Here is a 23,189-nt window from a genome sequence, read left to right on the forward strand (position 1 = left end):
GCAGAAAGGTGAGAGCTGTTTTAGCCCCCAGACGCTTGGCATCTGATGGTTGCCAAGCATCCCAGAGGAAGGCCAAGCAAACCTGCCTTGATTTCCCCGCGCCAGAGCAGCGGAACATCTGCAAAGGTTCAGCAAGGGGTGTGTAGGTAGTGGGCACAGTCAGCCCCTCGGGCACTTTGCATGACACGCCCACTCTCACACACAAGTGTTCTGCGCACTCGTACAACGCACATGCTACAGATGCCGCCCGTGGGAGTGGTAGGACTAAGTAGAACTGCTGGGCATCTGGTTTTCGAGAAACTGATCACCCCTTGAATTTTATTAAAATAGGACTTAAATACTGCGGTCAAGATTTACAGTTTATGCTCTACCTTGCGTCCAGAATTGGGTAAGTTCATAAGGCAGTTGCCCTGAGCCAAGTCTTGGGCCTGTCTGGCACCCTCCACCTAGCAGTCGAAACTAAGTGCTGGAGGAGGAAATTTTAACGTCACTCCACCCTACCTGGAGCGGGAGGAAGGCTCCAGGTCTCTCCCTATAGAGGTATATGGAAGAGAGAACTACCAGCCCGTGGTCCAGACTGGCCCGACGGTCTTGGGCCCCAGCCCTCAGGCTGGGAATGGCCCTTTTGGGGACGTATCGCCAATAGGTGCCCCTTGCGCGGCCACCTGGATGCTGCACTACTCTAGGCATGAGGTGAGGCAGGCGCTTCCCAAGCGACAGGCCTGGGTTCCTGAGCCCCTGCCCGCCCCTGCCCGCCCCTGCCTCGCAGACCCTGGTCTTCAGCGTGCATCAGGGACCTACAGGTGCTCGGTCTGAGACCGCCGGCACATTACCCAGGCTCTGCCCAGCTTTTCAAAAATGCAGACACTGATGGGAACAGTACTGTGAGGGCCACTCCCCCATCAAGGGGCCACTGCAACTTCAACACCCCGTATTAGCGTGCTGGCCTGCCGAACTCAGGAATCCTCAGAAGCCAGGATTACTCAAAAGGGAGGGAGGGAGGGGCTGGAGCCGGCGAATGCACGCGTGAGCAAGGGACCCTCATCTCTGAGAACGCCACCAGCAACCCCCTGGAGGTGGCGGTTAGGCGGCCCGGTTCCCTTCCCTGCGCGCCCCGAAGCCTCCCAGTGTCGCCGTCACAATAGCTACAGCTACAGCCGCCGAAGGGCACACGGCTGCAGTAGCAGCAGTCTGACAAGTGTGATAAAATGATCTTCCTTAACTAAACTCGTAAAGCACTGGGCAATAAAACTCAATCTTCTGTAAAATCCAATTAAGTCATTATCTGACTGATTGTATCTTTAATTGAAAACAGAAGTGACAGTAAATTTCTGTGATATATCAGGATCAATCGATACCGCTATACGATTCAGCCCCAAGAAGTGATTTATAATGTCAAACCTATATAGGTAACTCCACATTATTCTCTCTAAAACCACTGGTGGATGAAATTAAGAGTAAGTGCATTTAATAAAAAACAAGATGGTCAGGTTATTGATTACAACAGATGGGGGTGAAATCAAATAGATGTTTTCAAAGCACAGAGCGAAGAAAATACAAGTAATTTCTTTTTTCCTGTTTAATACCGCTCACCCAAATATACACACTAGAAAATTCAGTCATCAATAACATTTTTATTTTCAGGTACAGCTGCAACTACACAGAACAATGAATTTTTTTTAGACGAGTTTCATTTCAGGACGGCTTCTGTTACATAAGGAAGTACTCCATAAGCAATTTTTAACAAAATAATGAACTCTGAAATTTGAAGTAACTTTTAAAGATGTACTTATTTCCAAATCAAATTACAACCTAGGGTTACAAAATAGTCTAGATTGCATCCACTTTTTTCCTGTAGTACAAAGAGTGTGTATGTTAAACTCATTATTCTAGAAACAACACCTAGGAGCTTTGCCTCACTGGGGTTACTTTAAATGGTGTTGTTTTCAAATTATCCTTTACAGAAAAAGTAGCTATTCTAAAGGACTGTAATTTTTTCTCACTATATTTCAGACGGGGGTGGGCATGGCTATATCCAACAGCAAACAAAAATAGTATTTCCATTTACCCTGACTTTCTGCAGATTTTTAAAATAATTTTCCTGCTCTTTTTGTCCCACTGGTCATGTACTTGGCTAAATTTACATTCTTGCAGTTTAATACTAACTTTTTTTAAAAAAAATCTAAGGCACCTAAGATATTCCATTTTTAAAACAAAAGGTAAACTAATTATGACTAATTTAGACACAAATATATGGTTTTACTTGAGCAAATTACTGACTGTATTTCCTGAAAACTACATTTGTAAACCAATGTCATAAAAAAACAAAATGAGGGGCACTACTATTTAAACTCCATGAGCAAAGCACTTAATTCTGGAAGATGGTAGTCATGAACCCTAAATTATTACAAGTGTGTTTTACCTCTTGACTAAACTCTAAGGAGTACAAACCAAACACATTCTCAACTGTTAAGTCAGCATGAATCAATGCAAAATAACAACGAACCCTGGAGATAATGGAATAAGCCTGCTTTTCCAAGTGAACTGCCAAATGCAGCCAGCGCCGCTCACTCATCCTCCTCGATGACCGGAGTGACCGTGAAGCTGCTGGGCTCCGAGGCAGACTCACATTCGAGAACCCCCTTTGTACTCTCATTACTAATAGGAGAGCTGCTGGAGAGGGAAACCAAGCCAGAATCTTGACTGCTGGGCGGCGAGAATACTGGGAAGTGGGGAGAGAGAAAGAAAAGGAGAAAAGAGTATGTTAAAAGTGGCTAGTCTTTCTACATTCAGTATTCAATTAGGTTCCAACAAAGAAAGAGGCACTCTCCATTTCTGTTTTGAGTTGCAAGTGTTTTTACAGACCCTCATTAAAATCTCCAGTGCTTTAGAATGAAAAAAAGAAAAAAAAAAGAGGTTAGGTCGCAGAATCCGAATTTTATACTCTTAATTTTTTTTTTAATTAAAAATTCCACTCTATCCTCTTTGGGAAACTACTTCCACCCCTCACGGAGTCCCTCTCCTTTATGCTAATGAAACTTGTCAGTCAAGGGATCCATCAGAGAAAGTATCCCCAAGTAAGGCTCCACCCATGTTTTCCCACTACTGGACAGGTAAGATCTAGTGAGGATGATAACAAATCGATTTTCCTATTATTTCTCTTGGCTATAACCAGACAACAAACATGGTGTGTTGGGGTGGGGTTGAGCATATATAACTTTTAAAAGGTTTTTTTTTTTAAAAAAAGGCAGTAAATGAGAGGGGAAATTTTTTTAAATGGGAAAAGTGGGAAAAAATGCAATTAATATCACTAAGGTAGAAGTTAGGTAAAGAGGATTTTGAAAAACACATACATAAAAATTCCAGTGGAAAACTGACATTAAATATGAAGGATGCAAAAGTAATAATGTGTTGGACAAATTTTTGCAACCTTACAAGTCACAGTAGATACAAAATTTAAGCAAAAGGGTCTCTGACCTTCTTAACCTTAGCCCAGTTTAGATCCACCCCCAGAACTCCCTTCCTGCCTAGTGTGAATGTAATTAAGGGGAAGCTGCAGTGGTAATTTCTCTCCTCATTAACTTCCTGATTGGTTTCAGCCTCAGGATTCTGCCGGGCAGTAGTTTGTCACCAATTCCAAATGGCCAATCGTTAATACTAATGTTTGTGTAACTAACTGCCAGCATCTGCCACGGCTTCTTGTACAACAATAATGGTGAAAGGGTACATTAGTGCTCCTGTGTTAATTCAGCTTGTGTTCATCAATAGGGAAATCTATGATGTAATTAGCAAAATGCATTGGGAGCTGAGTGCTGAAGTCATTTGTAGAGAACTAAATCATAGTAGAAGCTGTACTGGGTCCTGATGTGTTTGCCATCAATACTTATTATGTTTGGAATTTAATAAGGTATATTACCAGGCTGAAAAGAGACCTTTTTACAAGAGAACACCATTTATGCCTGTTACGGGTTTGGAAAAGGTTTGCTGCCGCTAGTAGAATCACACAGAAATAAAAGAGAGCTGCAATTTAAGAAATGAACCTTTAACCAATCCTTTGGACCAAATTATTTCCCAAAGCTCCCTCACTCCAGTGTGACATATGGACAGAAAGATGATAGTTTTATATAGTATCCAATGAGGAAAGGGGTGATCTGTAAACTTAGTAGGTGAATAAATTTCAAAAGCAATTTAGGCAATTTCCTGAAAAGCAATATTTGTATTGATGGTATCTGCTTAGTCTTTAGTAACTTAAATAAAAAGCAAAGGGTGCATTTTTAAGCTCTAAAAATAGGGAAAGAATCATTACACAGTATTACAGATGTCAAAAATGTGTGTGCATATGTAAATATATTACCAGCAACCCCAAACTGGGAACCTGAAGTCTACCTTATTGAAGAGTACAGAATGGCTTCTTACTAAATCTGAGTTGTTATATGGATTTAAAACTCCCTGCAAATTTAAGGTGATTTATGAATTGTGTATACATGCACCTGATTGTTAAATACATAAACAGAAACATGTTTTCCAAAAGTAATAATAGACTTTGCTCTGAGATCTTGCTACTATACATATCTGGAGAGCCCACTGGAGAGTCTCTGAGTTAATCTGGGGACTCCCACTGACAGATGTTTTCTCTGTTATACAGGCCATGGAGAAGGAAGTGAACATCACTGACTACTCTCTGCATGCCACGTACTTTAATGATGGATTTCACCTTCGACTCGCTCATTTAGAAAACTATTCTCCCCACTCTATATAGGGAACCCTGACTCTCTGGCATGTCCTTGTCCCTGCAGCATCCTACCCTTGGGTACCACACTTGGGCACTGGCCACTGAACCTTCCCAACCCTTGTGTAAGTCTAAGGGAACATGATAACTGACTTTGTCAGACTGATTTGGAGACTATATAAGAATAAATGCTCTTCCAACACATTGAGTCCTGGGCCTACCTATGCCTTCAGCTAGAATCTGATGGAGAAGATGCCTCCACCCTCCTCATTTAGCCAATTTGGGACTGAAATTGTGAGGGATGGGAATTTTCTTGGAAAGTGCCCCGTGGCTTGGGACTACAGAGACTCTGTACACAGACACGTCACCTGCATAGAGCAAAGAGACTCCAAGCACACTTAATGCATGACTGCACTCTAGAGAAGATGTAAATAAATGAACTTAACCTGTTTTGAAAAGTGCCTGCATTTTTTAAAGCGTTTCTCCACTCAGAATTTTAATCCATGTTATTTCTATGTTTGTTCAAGGCTTAGTATTGTCTTTGAATAGGCTGTTGAAGTTAGGGATAGTATCTGTTTAACTCATTTTGTGTAGCACTTTGTAAAAATTCCAAATACTTTAGTGCTAAAGGTACCCTGTCCATTTTAATGCAACTTAATCAAACTATTTGGGGGGCAAGAGTTAGCAACTGTCTGTTGTAAATTATTTTATACCAATTAGAAATTCAAAAGCTCAAAATGATCCTATATTTTGATCCTGTATAGGGCTAATTTCAACTCAAAAGGTTTGTCTTAATTATTTTGTGAAAATGCTACCAACTCCTAGTGTCAGTGGCACTTTAGGGAAAGATAATACTGGTAGCACTAGAAATTGGTTCAATCTTTCTGGACAGCAATCTACTGATAGGTAATAAGAGCCATAAAACTGCTCAGCCCCTCTGACCTGGTAATTCCACTCTAGGGAATAACCCCAAAGAAAGGAAGAAAAATTGGCCCAGAGATGTTCAACACACCACTGTTTGCATGGCTGAAGATGTTTGTGCATTGCTCTTGTGCTCTGTGGGGAGGAGAGAGGGGGCAGCTGCATTGAAGGAGGGTGCAGGAAGCATTCACAGGCAATAACCAATTAAGGATTGTGCTACCCTATAATCACTGCTACCCTCCTGGCATTTACAGAAATGGAAGAAATGACTTCTGGAGAACAGAGTGGAGACTGACAAGGAAGGGAAAAGAAAAAAGGAAAACTTAACCATCTGATCTTTTTCTTGTGTTAAAATAAAAGGTGAGTAAACCAAAGAGGCTGACCCTTGTTTGAACCAAGCAAGTCTAGTATCTGTTTTTGTCAAGTAGCCTATTTGTCCACAGCAGCTGAAGGGCCATTCTTTTATTATTTAAAACAAACATGAAAACCCCTTACCAATCATTCTTACCAATTTGGGGGTGACAGTTAAGATTGATTTGGTGATGCCATCTAACCACTTTGGAAAATTTTGGAAAACATTATATACTGCCAAAAAAGAAAAAGAAAGAAAGAAAAAAAAAAAAACAAAAACAAAACCACTCTAACTGCTCAATCTTTTGACATTGCAAAGACCCCTGACTTTTAACTTGAATGATCTGTTGGAAGTCAATGGACTGGAACGAATAATTCTCTTCCAGTGATGTGGGAAAACACGATAGATATTCATGCTAGAAAAAAAATGTTCCTCTATATGTTAAACACTATTAAATTCCTACCAAGGAACCATTTAAAATAAAATGCCAAGTGCATTCTCCAGTGGTTAGCAACTCTGCAGCTGGTTGCTGGCTGCCAAGGAAGACAGTCTAGTCTCTTTGGCTTACTAGGCTGTAGGCTTAAGGAAGTCTGATAGAAAGCTGCTGAAAATTTCTTAAACAAATTCTTCCGCTTCACCGTAACCATAGTGTTTGGAAATAAAATCATGCCCAATCAATACCACTTAGTAGATATTTAATGTTTCACAATAGAACGCTTTTCCACAGAGGAACTGCTGCCCTTCTCACTAACATTTAAAATAATTAGGATTATCCCAGCTGCTGGAGCTTGGCAGGTTCAGTTTGTACTTTCAAACAGCATTAATTCTTGGCATCAGAACAAGGGATAAAAGGTAAAGATATGAATGGAGATCTTTATTCCACCTGATCTATCATGGATTAGCTCATTCTTTTCCAGTTCATGCCTGCACTCTAGTTAGGAGGAAGGCTGAGCTGTAACTGATGTAATTAGAAACCACAAGCTGAGAAAAAAATAGTCCTTTATTCATCTTCCCCATTTACTATAAATTTACTAAAAATGTAATAATCTTTGAAACAATTAAATGTGTTTTTCCCCCTAAGTGGAACTGAAGTGTAGTGGAGAGAGAGAGAGAGAGAGAGAGGCTCTACTCGATAAAGTTTTCCTTAAAAACATATCTGAACTGTCAGTTAAAAAATTCCAACACCAGTTTCATAAGGGGTCAGCTCCACACTTGGCATTTTGAAAAGTGAAGCAGTCAAGCCACAGTAAATGAGAGTTCCTATACATGGAATTGGGTAAATCATCAGTGCTTCCTTGTTGATAAAAATAACACCTTTGCAAGCACTGGGAAATACCATATTTTAAAAGCTAGGTGAACTCAGGAAATATATATTTATGCAACACTGACCACACCTCTTTCCCTCTAGATTTTATGTTATAATGAACACATATACAATTCACACACTAGCAGAACAACTTTTTAATTCTCCAAATAAAGAGGCCTATCAATACCCTTGTGCAGCATATCAGGAGAGCACTGACCTGGGAGTCCATGGACCTGAGCTCACAGGCTGGCCCTACTGTGTGTGCTACAGACCAGCTTTCCTGCTCCTTGAGAAGCTAAGAGATAACACACTTGCTCCCTTACCCACCTTTGGAGTTCAACTAACACACAAAGGGAAGAATCCTTTTTGTTTGTTTTAACATAGTACACAAAGAAAGAGAAGAAATAGAAGGAGCCTTCTGCTCCACCTGGGACCCACCTCCCTGGCACCCACCCATAACAGAGACCCCTAGGTGACAGCATGAAAGCTGCTGGGTGCCCACATGCTTTGACTGTTTCATAGAGGGGTCACCACAGTCAGCCTGAGTCTCAAAGCCTGTGTGCTCATTGTGGCAGTCCAACCCTCATGGGGGCTCAACACTCTTGACCCCACTTACCCCAAATCCTCTTGCCCATCAGCAGTGGCAATGTGCCTGACTGCTCCCTTGCCCCCAGTTACCATCAGTAGTGGGAACTTTTCTCTCACTGATATTTCTTCCTAAACCCTATCAGAAGTGAGCAAGTGGGCACATGAGGGGTTAACTCACCATTATTAATTCACCTGCCCTGCCTCATCCAGGGAGGCAGCGTTTGGTGACACACACAGTTCAAACACTCAAAGTTGCTGGAAAACTGTGTTTTAACCAAGATATACTCAGTCACAAAACCTAACAGTGGGGCTTTACCTTCTCTTTGGTTACATCATCCTGTAGTAGCTTCACCTTGGCTAACTCTGACCCACTCTCCCCTCTGGTAAATACACAACTACTCTGAGTGTCAGTTTTCCTCATCTGTAAAATTAAAATAATAGCAGGAGGCTGTGAAGACTAAGGGAGTAATATTTACTAGGTCCATAGTATTTTTCATACATCCTGTGTCAGCTTTCCACATCTCCCTGTCTTATGTTACCTTCTTAACTTTTGAAGGTGCCAGAAGTAAATCAGGATTTTGTACAAGGTTGAGTCACTCCAGGCTACACAGACAGGGCCTCTATGAAACAGTCAGAAACCAGGAATACATGTTTACCTCACACTGAGTCTATGTAACTGTCAGGTGTCAAGCACAAGAAGCAAGACAACCTCTGCCTCCCGTGGACAACAGGGCCTTTGTTAACATAAGCTCTGCCTTTTTCATTTTTTTTGAGGAGGAAAGTGGGAGGATGGTTGGTGTCAAGTGAAATTGACAGCAGAATCAGAATATCTGTGACATGCTTTACAAATCATATAGGAAACAGTATTACTATCCAATGATCAAGCAAACCATCCCTTCCTTATTTGGAGGCAGGGAGAATCCAGTTTCTGAACATAAGTTTCTCCTAAAATTTGAAATCTCTGGGCACAGTCTTTGATGTCCACCAAGAGTCAGAGTCTCATCAGTTCCTTCTCTATGATTGCTGGGTACCTTGAGTCCTGGCATGAGGCTTGTTGGGGTGCTAGAAACTGTCCCTCGGTCAAAATTCAACAGCAGAATGGTCAGGTGTGTGGGCTTTGGGGTGGACCATCTGTCTCTTACCATATGAAGATCTTGAACATGTTCCTTAACCTTTTCATGTCTTGGTCTCCCTGCTATAAAATGGGGGACAAAGGAGAGAACATATGATGACTTATGCAATTGCTGGGGGACCCATGTAGCCACTGCAGCATCACGTGTGGTGTGGCAACTGCGGCATCTCAACACTGAATACTGTTGGCTTCTGTGTCGGTTCCCAGCGTCACTTGCTGGCATTTATCCTCCTCTCCACTCCCTTCTTATAAACTTGCCCCTCCACATCCTGATTCATTTTTTTTCCAGCATGTGAGGTGGCAGCAGTCAGAAAGGCGGACTCACCACACTGTCCCCTGATGGGGCAAAGGACTGAGGGCGTCCTGCTCTCAGGCCAGGCTCCTCCCTCTTCGGAGGATCTCTTAGGCTGGGCCAAGCCCTCTGCTAACTCCCAGCCAGGAACCTCTGCATCTGAGAATTTTCCTGGAAAGACCATAAACTCTGCTGCCAGGCTAGTGCTGTAGTAAACACCTTGGGCTTCAGTGTCCTTGGTTGTAAAAGGAGAACAATACAGCTGGAACTCCATATCTGTGGGTTGTTCTGTTTTTCCTTTTCTTTTTTGGTACTGAGAGTGCTTTACCACTGAACCACATCCCCAGTCCTTTTTATTTTTTATTTTGAGACAGAGTCTTGCTAAGTTGCTGAGGCTGGCCTCAAACTTGTGATCCTTCTGCTTCAACCTCCCAAGTAGCTGGGATTACAGGTGCACATCACCATGCCCAGTTGTGTGGGTTCTGTATCTGCAGATTCAACCAACAGACCAAATACAGTAGAATAAAAAAAAAAAAAAAAATTGCATCTGACCTGAACACGTACACACTTTTTCCTTGTCATTCTCTAAATAACAACTATTTCAATAGCATTTACATTATATTAGGTATTAGTTTGCAAACTTTAAGGTTCTGCACCTGTTAGTTGTTATTTTCTCTGTCCTCTCTCCTCTGGCACAAGTCTGCACCCTTCTCTAGGGAAAAACTGTGAGTTATGTGTTTGTACTCCACTGTCTTAGATGGGACCAAGAAATTAATAGGATTTTTATGAAACATCATTTGGAAAGAAAAAAAAAGAACCACTAGTGACAACACAGCTCAAAACAGTCCCCAAAGTTCTCAGACAAGTTTCATATATGATGTCTAAGAGAAGGGTGACTTTACTTCCTTCATTCTTTACACACCTAAAGACTGCAAGTTAACATGGATTGTAAACTGCAACCTGAGTCTATTTATGCTTTTTACAGCATCATGCATAGGACTTCAGTTACACTTATCAGTTCCTGAGGCTGGGCAAACAGGCAGGAAGACTTGACTGAAGCCAGCTAGGGCCAAGAGCCACAAGAACCACCTACCTCATGGCAGCAGTATAAAGTAAGTTTATAAGGTAAAAGATAAACACTGAGTAATGGGAAATTAAGCTGTGAATTCCTAATACACATTATCCAGCACAGGGTAGAACTCACAGTAGGTGTTTAATAATGGATCAGTGAGAAACACCAAGAAATACAGTAATCTTCATAAGACATAATACAATCACAAAACTAGGTCATGCGTTGGCAAAGAGTCTCAAGTTTAAAATCAGTTTTGAGGATTTTAAAATTCTTTTTTGTTTGTTTGTTTAATTTTGCAATGACTCTCTGCAACTCCTGGAGAGTGAGGCTCCTAATGCATGTGGGGGTCCACACTCTTTGGGGACTCTGTGCAATGCAAACAAGTGCTCATGTATATGAATAGATGCCACACTTGGATTGGGGGTTGGTCACACATACACAATTACATTAAAAACAGTTAAATATGTACTTAATTTTCATAGTAACTACAGAAGAACAGGAAAAGTCGGTGGCTCTACAAGTCCCCTGAATAGATTTGTCACTTGATTCTGGAAAATTTTCTCAGATATGAAAGGAATCAAGCTCAAAGAGCAGGTTGTGACATCTACCATTTGAGAAACTAGGCTGGCTCTATCCCGATATTTTTCAAACTAAGAAAAAATTTTAAAGTAGCTTGCAGAGGAAAGGACCACTCTTCAGTCTTGAAGAGTGAGATCTGATGGAAATCCTGGACTTGGTGTGGGTAGCCCGTTAAGGCCAAACAAAAGGATTAAGGGTCCAGAGTCAATACCGCTGCCAGGGGAGCTGGTCACAATGACTTCTAACCTATGGCCCCCAATGTACTTGGCTTGTTTAATCCTCAGCCTGCAATCAGCCTTTCACTTTGGATTTAAATGATCTTTGAGAAAACACACTAACAAAACACTTAAGATGTGAAGCTTTAGCTCTGTGGATCTGCGAAGTCTTTCTTTTAAAAATATTCTGACATTTTGCAATTAAGTGGATATGAGAAAGTTCACAAGCTATTTCTCAAGCAGAACTTGTATAGAATTTGCAGTTCATAATTTGACAATAAATACTAAGGCCTAAGTGATACACTAGTAGCAGGGCAGAGGATTGCATGAGGCAAATTAATTTAACCTTCTACCAGGAGACTCTCCTTTTCAAAAAGCAAACACTTTCTGGTGGATGTTACTGTAAAATGCAAACCTTCATCAGTGTTGGTATCATCCTAGACCCACTATTCCTTCTCAGTTTCTTTCTAACTAGTATTACAGGAAGTCTAGTAATTACTAATATTTTGTGCTGGTAAAGAAGAAGAAAGCAAATGCCAGATCATGACTAAAGAAAGCACACACCACTTGAAATCAGGATAGAAAACTTCGGGCATTTCCAGGAAGGTGAATATATGCCTAATCAAAATCATGGATTTCATTTTACCATCTAAATACAACATAGACTCATGGATGGAGAAGGTAGTTCAGATCACAGGAGCAAGCACACAGTTTTGGAATGGCGTGCCTTAAAAGTATGACTAGAAATAAAAAAATAGCATAGATTGTATATTTTTGGGGTTGGGGTTTGTGGCTCAGTGGCAAAGCACTTGCTTAGCATGTGTGAGGCACTGGGTTCAATCCTCAGCACCACATTAAAAAAACATAACAAATAAAATAAAGGCATTCTGTCCATCTACAACTACAAAAAAAATTTTTTTAAAGACCCCGATCACTAAAATATTTTAATATATGCATTTCTTAAAACATCTTGTTCAAAATGCCTTCTGCCCAGTTAGCTCCCAAGAAAGGGCTTCAACCCTTAATAGGTTTAATCTGTGGGTCAAAGGCATTCAAAGAATGTTACTGCATACTCCCCTCTCCAGGTGCTTATGATGCTCTTAACTGTTCCAGGAGTGTCCACGTTCAGGTTTAGTACTTTTTATTGAAATAAAATACACACAACAGGGGCTGGGGCTGTAGCTCAGTGGTAGAGCACTTGCCTCGCACACGTGAGGTACTGGGTTCGATCCTCAGCACCACATAAAAATAAATAAATAAAAATCTTGTGTCCATCTACAACTAAAAAAAAATTTTTTTTAAATACAACATAAAGTTTACCATCTTAACCATTTTTAAGGAAACAAGTCAGGGGCAGCAAATACATTTATTCTTTTGTGCAGCCATCACCACCATCCATCTCTAGAACTACTTCCATCCAACTCCAGAACCTGAACCCTGAAACTATACTCACTGAACAATAGGCCCCCACTCTCTCCTCTCTCTTGCCCCTGGAAAACACCATTCTACTTTGTCTTGATGATTCTGGCTACTCTGGGCACCCACATAAATAAAATCATATTTGTCTTTTGTGTTGGGCTTATTTTACTTAACAGAATACCCTCAAGATCCATCCATGTCATAGCATGTGTTAGAATGTGCTCCCTTTTAGGGACTGTGGTTGTAGTTCAGTGGTAGAGTGCTTGCCTATCATGTGTAAGGCACTGAGTTAGACCCTCAGCACAATATAAAAATAAATAAAATACAGATATTGTATCCATCTACAACTAAAAATTGAGAAAAAAAGAATTTCCTCCCTTTAAAAACTAAATATTCCATTATTTCATATAGAGTATATTTCATTTACTTAGAGTCATCTGCTGATAGCCATTTGGGCTGCATTACCACTGGACTATTGTTGGTAATGCTACTGTAAACGGGTGCACGAATATCTCCTTGGGACCCTGCTTTCAATTATGTTGCTTATATACCCATAAATGGTACTATTGGAGCATACAGTGATCCTGCTTAATTGTCTGAGGAACTGCTGTACAGTTTTACTACCCAGAGGTTGTGCCGTTTTGCACTCCCCCCCCCCATAGCAATGCACAAGGAATCAATTTCCCTACACCCTCAGCAACGCTTACTATTTTGTATATGTTCTTTCCAAATAACAGTCACTATAATGGCTTTGAAGCACAGAATTTAGTTATTTGGTCCTTTTATATCAGTCCTTTCCTCTGCCTCTTCCCACTCTTCCCCAGCTCCCACCGACTGTGCCTCCTCTCTTACTACTAAGTTCAACTGAAAAGTCGGCCTCACAGCCTCGTCATTCCATAAAGCCTGGCAAATTGGCTGCTAATTCCCAGAATGGCCTGCTGGTGGCTTGCTCTGGTCTCTTTCTCCCTCAGGGGAACTATCCGTCTTCCCGGTCCTCAGGTCACAGAGTTGTCACTTCTCCAGATCTTGTCCCCTCCCCAGATTGTTTCTTCTCTAGTCAAACCCTGGGCACAGACCTCCAAACTGCTAGAGGTGGTCCTCTCTTGTCACATAAGGCTTTACATATCACTTCCACGCAGATGACTTCACACTTAGCATCTCTTACCCTGATTTCCACCACAGAAATACTTGTGTATTTTAAATCTGCTGGACATTTCCATCTGAATGAGCTTCTGGCGGTACAAACTCACTGAGCTTAAAACTGAACCTCCCACCTCCCCCAGCAAGGACCCATCCCTTACTGCTCCCCACCTTGCTCAGGTTTCAAGGCTGTGGCATTATCCCAGCCACCCCACCTGCCTCCCACCCAAGCAGTTGCTAAGTCCTGCTCTCTTCGTCTCGCCTTTCCATTTACCCTACTGTACCTCAGTGTTATCTTACACCTAAGTTTCTAATATCTGGCCACTCTACCCAGTCTCCGTGGCTGTTACTCTTCTGAAAGCATGTCTCTGACATCTTTCCTAAATACACTCCCTAGGTGGCTTCCGAAAATACAAGCAGGCTGGAGATGTAGCTCAGAGGCAGAGGGCTTGCCTATCAAGTGCAAGGCACTGGGTTTGATCCACAGCACTGGGTGGATAGAGGGAGATTAAGCTCCCTGACCTGGCATTTGAGAAGAAACATGACTTCCCATTTCTCCAGTACACCTGAGCTGAGTTTGCTTGTGCTCTGGATCAAAGTAAAGACCTGTAGGTCTCCTGCCTTTGAGCTGGGCCTACTTTCTCATAATTGCCACAGGTCCCCACCCAACTCAAATGCCAACCTTTCCTAATCTCCTTAGACAGAAATAACTCCCACCTTCTACAATGTCAGAGGACTGTAGCTTTCCTGTGCCACTATCACTTTCACCCTCCTCTTATACACCCAATGACTCCCTGCAGACCAGGGAGGGTCCATGTTATACTTGCCTTTTAAGCCCTTTGGTGGCCACTGGTTAAAAGCCTTACATGTCCCCAGTGTTCAGCAAGTAGTAGTTGATGAATAAATGGAAGATAATTCTCAGTGGACAAAGTTAGCTGGTTTCCATGTTAGTCACAATCACACTAAACATATGCACAAAAAGAATGGTGGAGAGACAGTGCCAATGGCAGCCATCAGTCCTCCATCAAAGAAAGGGAGAGGGAAAGAAATCAGCATCTGGGGAAGTAGAGCCAGAGAACAGTAATCAATGTGACAAGCATCTGAAGCCTCAAAAGAAGAGGTCAGCATGCTGAAGGCAGAAAAGAAGGGACTCCATTTGATACGAGTTCCTGTCTCCAAAGGCTGCAGGTAGAGGCCTTTGGCAACTGCAGGAAAAAACTCCAGTTATTTAGAAAACTCATTTATGTGAACCATTATTTCTCAATGATGAGAAGTGAATGAGGCATCCTGAATCTACTCTTCATCTCAGCTTATGGATCAGTGCAACTACACTCTGGACAACAATGGAAATCTCAGAATGAATGGCTGCTGGGCAAGTACAAAATGGCTATAGTTAGGCTCCCTTGCAGATGCTGCCTGCAGCTATGTTTTTAGTATGTAGCCAAGATCATAAACATCCTAATTAGCATATGTACTCAAGGTCATAAACATCTGCTTGTGAGCATGCACCCACTTCATAGCTCGTTGGCAAATGCGCATTCTATGTCTAGTCTGCATATATAAAAAAGGCCTTTAAGAAAGGTTCAGGAAACAAAATGGGGCTGGAGCAAGAGGCTGGGTGAGTGTTGCTGCCTCTGAATGAAGAATGTCCACTATCCCAATTGAGCATCACGTCTTTCTTTACCTACCAGGATCCCAAATCTGTTTCCCAGGGTCTGAGACCTCCACCCAACACTGACATGAGAAGACTGAAAGATATACCAACATAGCTTTACCCCATGATAAAGGAAGGTTATTGAATGTTATCACCTTGAAAAAAGTAGATAATGTGGCCAACAAGTTAGGTTTTTAACAGATTGGTTGACTGATTAAAGATAACAATTTGATAAATGAGCTTGATTCAACACATCTAGAACTCTGTACCCAACAATTAAGCAAATCCACATGCACCACAAGCACACAAAAATATTTATGCAAAATAATCATGTGTCAGTTCACAAAAGTATTCTCTACAAATGACCAAGAAATTGTCTTTAAAAACCTTTAAAGTCCTGGAGATTTAAGTCTATAAACTATGAGAATATCTAAGAAAAGAAACCATTCAGCTTTAAAAAATGATCAACAAGAACAATATAAATTTCAATGACTCTGACTAACCAACAGGCCAGCATTTGGTCACAATATAATTAATTTCACCCTTAATGCTACTGTTGAAAGTATTTAAATGCCCGGACACAGACTCCAACCCACACACTCCTCCCCAATCCCACATTCCGAGGAGATCAGGCATTTTCACACTTGGTTCATCTCCAGTGAAGACTGTAATTAAATCTTTAATTTGAAAACAAGAGAGAAAGTCCAGCACTCACTGCATTATTGGCTGCCCTCAAAGCTGAGGGCAAAGAGCAATCAAATAACAAATGGCGACTCAGCTCCTTCAAGCCCAAGTAATCTGCTAATTTCAAAAAGTACCAGCTCATCTCAAAAGTGACCGATTTACCTGTAGAAATGCTTTCCACTGTTTTCTGCAAGCTTCCTGGGAATCAGAAATGCTATTTAAATTGCAGAAACTGTCAAATTTATGTACTGCCTGGCCTTTTGATTATACCATAATTATTATGGTATAATAATTGGTATTATGATTATAATAATTATGGTTATAATAATGGTATTACGGTTGTGCTGGGGATTGAACTCAGAACCTGAAGCATGACAAGAAAGTGCTGTACCTCAGAGCTAAATTCCCAGTCTTTTTCATGTTTTATTTTGAACTTCTTGCTAAGTTGTTGAGGCTGGTCCTGAACTTGTGATCCTTCTGCAACAGTCTCCTGAGTAGCTGGGTACTCAGGAGAGTACTCAGGAGTAGTAGTGTACAGGTGTGCACCACCACAGCTGGCTGCCTACCCCATAATTTTTTAAATATAAACTTTAGGACACATTTTATTTCACATCTAAGGTGCTGGAAATCGAGTACTCTGCTAGGGAGCTGAGTGCTCTCAGGAACATGATAACTACTGTGGTCCTCTTTATTTCTTAATTCACCTCTAGAACTAGCTAAAACTCTTCTTAAGAAGGCAGGGTAGTGCTAATTGGTTACTTAATTTACAGAACAGTTCCTGAGCCTCTGCTCTATACCCAGTTCTATTCTAGATACAGGGGATGTATCCGGGAGTAAAACAAGTCTCTGCTCCCATAAGGAAACACCTGTAATCAGACACATTGGGATCTAAGCCAGGCGGGGTCACTTACGAGTAATTCGTCCCCAGACAATCATTTAACGGCTCTGAACCTGAATTTCTCACCCGTTAAAGGAAAGAAACAGTATGTTAAGGGCCATCATAATTAAAAATAAAGCATATCAAGCTCCTTGGCTCAAAACAGGCATTCAAGTGATACTCCCCCGAGAGTCCCTTCCTATCATACAAGAGCAGATTACCAGTCAGTGCTTCCAACCTACACCAGGGACTCCGGAGCACATTCAGGAGAAAGCTGAGGTTTTCCCTCTTTTATGTCTGCCTGATCTTTTGCCTCTCTCTCACTTCTTTGCAATTCTGTCCTGTGTCTAGGTATCCTGTGTCTCCCCTCTGCCAAATTACACCTTGCTCCTCCCTTCAATCTGCTCCAGAAACAGTTCTATTCTTTGAGTATTCAGCTGGAGCTCTTTGAAGAAAAGCATCCAATTAAACTAATTCACCCAAGAGGTATATGCAGGCTTCATGCTGCTAACCCTTTTATGATATTTTCATGTTAAAGAGGAAGCTTCTGGACATCACAGAGAGGTCAGGCCTTGGAGGCAGGGTAAATCTGTGAAGTGTCCTCTATACCACACTGTATACAAAATGCACTGCTACCGAGTGAATAAATTATCTTAATGGTGAGATGATCCCAACTGGTCAGTGAAAATTAGTTTCTCTTTAATTCTGCCTTCCAGGAGCTTAATTAGAATGCAGTCCTTATGACCAAACAAAAAATGACTGGTATTTAAAGAATAATAGACATTAAAGTAAATTTATTTTTTTCTACTAACAGTAACTCTAGTGTCTTCTAGTGCTTTAATGAGGCTTCAGGATTCTAATTAAGTATTTGTCATAGAAATGAATAAAATGAACTTCTAATTATTTCCATTAGGAAATATTACTAGTTCTAATACTGAACCAGATAAAACTGAGAGAAAATGAGAAGACAAATATTAATATTAGCTAACTAATGTGCTTGCCAGTTGGGGGAATTTTATAATGCTAAACCAAGGCTATCTATTTATTTAAAAAGTATTTAGAATCTTCTATGTCAAAACGAATGATCAAATAACAAAGGACAAAACTGTGTTAGCTGATAATTTGTAGTAATAAAAAGTGATATATAGAAAGATGGGAAAGCAAGGAGAAAAGGAAATCAAAGGACTGGGCCGCTGCTGAGAATCCTGCACTCTTGGCTGAACTGTAGGAGTGAACAGCTTCTTTAATGAGCGCAGGCTGGTGGGCCCTGGGAAATGGAACGGGAAGCTTCGAAGGCTAGACCACAGACTACAACAGGAGCTGGTAAGTGCTGATTAGGTAAGCAGGCTTGCGAAATGAGGTTCAGCCCACATAATTTATTAGCATAATTATTAGTCATAATTGCTATCATTCATTGAGCCCCTACCATGTTCCAGGCATTGGGCTTTACCTATCATCTTCACAAAAACCCTTTGGGGAGGTGGGAGTTAATACCCTCATTTGACAGTTTTTAAAAAATCGAGGCTCAGAGAGGGTGATTAACATATACAAGGTCACACAACTACTGAGTACCAGAGCCAGAATTGGTCCTCAGGACTTGAATCTGAGGCCACAGGACATTTCAATAGGTTTGCAGGTTTTATTCTGGATGCTGCCGACTGCTGATCCAGAGATCCTTCTACTTCACATTCGTGAAGCTGTTGGCCTGAGTATCTCTTCAAATAGTCATGGTCTTACTGCAAAAAGACAGCTTTGAAGGCATCGCAGGTTGAAGGTCTGCCTTCTAAAAATGAAACTTAAGAGGCAGCTGTCCAAGGAACTTGATTCCCGCGTCTCTCAAAGCCGTTTTCCAAACAGAAAGAGACTTCAGGACTACAACCACCACCAAGGCCACTTCCAAGCAGATATCTAAAACTGGAACCAGGACCTTGAAGCAATATCTGCACACCCATGTTCACTGCAGCATTATTGACAACAGCAAGGCGTGGAAGCAACCATAATGTCCACTGACAGACAAATGGATCAACGAAAGATGGTATTACACATTCAGTCATTAAAAAGAAGGACATCTTGCCATTTCCAACAAACTGGATAAACTTGGAGCACATTATGCCAAGTAAAAAGACACCAGACCCAGAACAACAGATACCGAGGAACCTAAAATAGTCAAACAATGGCAGCTGCCTGGGACTGAAGGGAGGGGAACTGTGGACATCTCAGAGTTCAAGTTTGAGTTATGCAAACTGAGAAAGTCCTAGAGAGCTCTACACCATCATCCCCAGAGGTAGCAATAACATTGTATACTTAAAATTTTGCTAAGAGAAGAGAGCAATCTTATTTCAAAAATGTAAAAAGGAAGCTGGAAGGAAACTTTTAGAGACGAGATTTATGCCACATACTGTGGAGATGGTTTCATTATTATATTTTTATCTCCACACTCAAGGTGTATATACGAAAAAGGTACAACTTTTTGTATGTCAGTGTACCTCCAAGTAAAGTTTATTTTTTTTTAAAGGAACAGACTTCAGGGATCAATCCCATGACTCAGGGAAGTGAGGTCAGGGGACTCTCATCTGTGTGCTGCCTCTTAGGTTTGAGATGTTTCAGAAAATACACTAGAATTCACTTGGCAGAACCCTGGATCCTTTTTCAGAACCACCTCTTGCTGCAGAGTCTTCTGAACCTCTGACATTAGAGCACAGAGGAGGGATGGTCTGTCCCTAGGCCTGCAGGGAGGCCACCCAGGGGTGATGGTGAGGTTGCTGCCCTCCACAGAGTCACCCGAGCTTCTGGCAGCAGTCTGACAAGGAACCATAGGGATCACGGTATTTGAGATCTATGACACTAAGGAATCATCAGAGTTCAAGGAATCTTATATTTTTCTTGGTAGGTCCCCAGAGGAAAGGAGAGGAAAAAGGACAAAACCCAAAACAAAACACACAAACCCCCACGTTCCTATAATGTAAAAAGCTCTGCTTCCCTTTCATTCTGCTACAGACGGAGAGAGGAAAACTGTTCAGCAAGGCACACAACCCCCCACAGAGGGAAGGAGAGGCGACACCAAGCAAGCAGGGGTGGGTTGGCAACAGGGCAGGACTTGCCCCATGGGCCACCAGCATGCTCCCAAAATGGAAAGCAGCATGGGAGGGTAGATTCTGTGCAAATCTAGACAGGTGCATTTCCCAAGTAGATAAGTAATTGTCCAACTCCACCTCATGTGACCTTCCATGAAGTCAGGATAGAGACAATGAAAAATGAACCAATTCACCCCAGCAAGCTCCAGCACCTCCCGGTCAGCAGTATCAAGGGCTCCTGATACATCTAACAGAAATGCCGCAGTGGCTGGCCAGGTCCACCGACGGGACAATCTATCAATCAATGAAGCCAACACAGAGACTGGTTCATGCTCCAACCAGCAACACGAGGGACAGGAAACCTACGGCAGCACAACAATAAAATCTTGGATTCTGTTGGCATTTGTCTTGAAGGATTATACTGTCCCCTCGGGCAGTCATCTGTGGGGCCTCAGTTTCCAGATCTATAAAGGGAAGAGGTTGAGGTCAATGAGCTGTAACTTCTCCCTCTTCCAGAACTTAAATTCTATCATTGTTATGATTTCTCAAATCTCCATTTCTTTTAAGCTCTAGCGGTTTAAGTGCCTGTTCAAAGTCAGAATTAATGGAGTACAAAACAGAGTTGAGTAATTTAGCATCAAGTGATTACTTCCAAAGCAAGAAATTAAGACCTTTCCATCCCTAATAGACATTAATGTCTTCTGTCAATAACGAACTGAGCTCTTTCCAATCACTGGGATTTGGCTGCTAAATGGGATGAGGTTCAATTCCTCCATTGTTAGGCCACCGTAGAAGAGACGCTTCCAGTGACATAATGACTGCCTCGGCCTCATCATCAACAGCCAATCGTGTAACAGCTTGGCTGAAATCAGATCATTAGCTAATTCTGCACCATGAATTCCTAACATTATTGGTTCTTCGGGATCTCAATGGGCTGTCTCAGAGGCCAGCCCCAGCAGGAGTGTCAATCACAGCTCTTTTGTGTGAGTCTCAACCATTACCCAGTGTGACTTCACAGGCTTGGATGCACACTCCCATTAGAACAGAAAGGACATGTCCCCCACCTCTCCTACCAAGAAGAGGCCATACTTTTCAGCCCTAGTGGAAACAGTGTCACCATACCACGTCAATCAGAGAGCGGCAGGAATCACCTTCTTTCCAAGTTGTTTTTAGCTATTAGTCTAGATCATCTAGCAATGACAAAGTGCCTAAGAGAGATGAAAATCACTGTACTCTTTACACACTTCTGCTTGTACAAAGTGCTGGCGTTTTAATGTGGAGATTGATTGGGATTCAGTGCAAGGCGGCTGTTAGGCAGAGATGGACTATGCTGGAGGGGCTTGTCTTGTAACCTGTGACCCACTTTTACACTTTTCTTGCAGGGAGAGGAGGGAGCAGTGGTGGAGGAAATGGTCTAGTGACCTGATACTCCAGGCACTGGCCAGATGCCGGATGAGGATTCTTGAGGACTACTCTGGCCCTGATGGAAGTGGAAATGAAAACCACCACTGGATTTCATTTCTACTCACCGAGTAAGAGAAACGTAGATGTTGGAAAATGCCACATTGCTGGTAATACACTGCTACTAGAAATGCAACCTGGTCTCGGGGTTCATTTGGCAGTATTCAATACAATCCAAAATGGAGGCTCTTTTTGAAATGCCTTTTCTTAGTTTCTTCCCCAGAAAAACACCAGCATATTTTCCCAAGGAGAGGGCGGTACTGTTTGTGTGTAAAAAAGAGGGAAATGACATGTCTGTCAATAAATGAGGAATTAACCAACACAGGACAATCCATTCATACTGTGGAACACTATGCGCCAATTAAAAAGAATAGAGAATAGGGAAGAACAGAGGTACTTTGGACTAGACAGAGGGGAGTGAAGGGAGGGGAGTGAGTATGGGGGTAGGAATGATAGAATGAATGGGGCATTATTACCCTATGTGCATATCTGATTGCATGAACTGTGTAACTCTACATCATATACAACCAGAAGAATGAGAAGTAGTGCTCCATTTATGTATGATGTGTCAAAATGCATTTTACTGTCACGTGTGACTAATTAGAACAAATAAAAACAAATAGAGAAGACCTACATGCACCAACATGAAAGATCTCCAAGACCAACTGCTGACTGAGAAAGGAACAATGTGTTGACTACCACACCACTTGTTTTCAAAACCAAGCAAACCATGCATTTCTGCAGAAACACGTCTGTGTGTGATTTCATGGCAAAAGGTCTAGAATAATGACATCACTTGATGAGTTCAGCTCTCAAGGCAACAAAGTGAGGCGGAAAAGAGGCCACAGCAGACTATTATGCCAAGAAAGATAATAACTAAAAAAAAAAAAAATCTACTTTTTTAAAAAACGTAAGTTGTTAAGATCTATGGAGAGGATAAGAACAGCAGTGTTCTTTGTTCATTTAAGCAAAAATAAAGCTGTCATAACCTTTCAGGAACCGGGTCTGAAAAACCAGTTTTCCAGAGTTATTTTTGACTGTTCTCTTTTAAATCTCTGATTTAAAAGGTACTTTTTAGATGAGTAAAGTATGAAAGATAGCTGTAGCAAGTTTCATCTTGATGAAGTATGAAATGGCTGACTGCAAACTATTATGAAAGGGAAAAAACCCTATTAACTGAAGTCTAACTACATTGTTAAGATGTAAACCACTGTAAATTATTTTGAGTTTTGAAAATGCTACTTTGCAAAAGATCTAACTTGATAAAACTTAGAGTGGATTTCGTTATTACTGCCAATATGTACTGACCCGGCAGCTCAACAGAGGCCTGGACAATAGGTTAAGCCAGTGGTTTGGGTAGTGAACTTTAGGCAACAATCCAGATTTACTGAATTTTCTTGTTAAACTTCAGTGGTCACGCAACTTCGAAAGCAAACGACTGACAAAGAGAATAAAAATATAGTGTAATATCTATGAAACACCACAGAGTTGTAGTGTTTTATGGAACACAGCCTTTATGATCAGCATGTGATATTATAATAGGACCACAAATAATTTGAAACAGAGCAACACTTAAAACATTTCAAAACCCAACTATCGGGTACACAAAAGAGGTTGTTACTTATGAACGAGTGATTTGAGATTAGGAGGCAAGAGATTCTGTCCTCAAGATGTGCCGTGAGCTCACCCAAGGA

At 41.5% G+C, this 23,189-nt stretch overlaps 1 protein-coding gene across 1 annotated transcript in view; it reads right to left on the bottom strand.

Moving 5' to 3' along the window:
- Nucleotides 1-2,567: 2,567 nt before the first annotated feature.
- Dmrt1 (doublesex and mab-3 related transcription factor 1) overlaps nt 2,568-23,189 on the bottom strand; it is a 105,346-nt gene continuing 84,724 nt past the window's right edge. Inside the window, exon 5 of the mRNA XM_047525786.1 lies at nt 2,568-2,722. Within this exon, the coding sequence (XP_047381742.1) occupies nt 2,568-2,722 (155 nt within the window). The remainder of the gene's footprint in view (nt 2,723-23,189) is intronic.

Source organism: Sciurus carolinensis, chromosome 14 (genome assembly GCF_902686445.1).
Source record: "Sciurus carolinensis chromosome 14, mSciCar1.2, whole genome shotgun sequence".
NCBI lineage: Eukaryota > Metazoa > Chordata > Mammalia > Rodentia > Sciuridae > Sciurus > Sciurus carolinensis.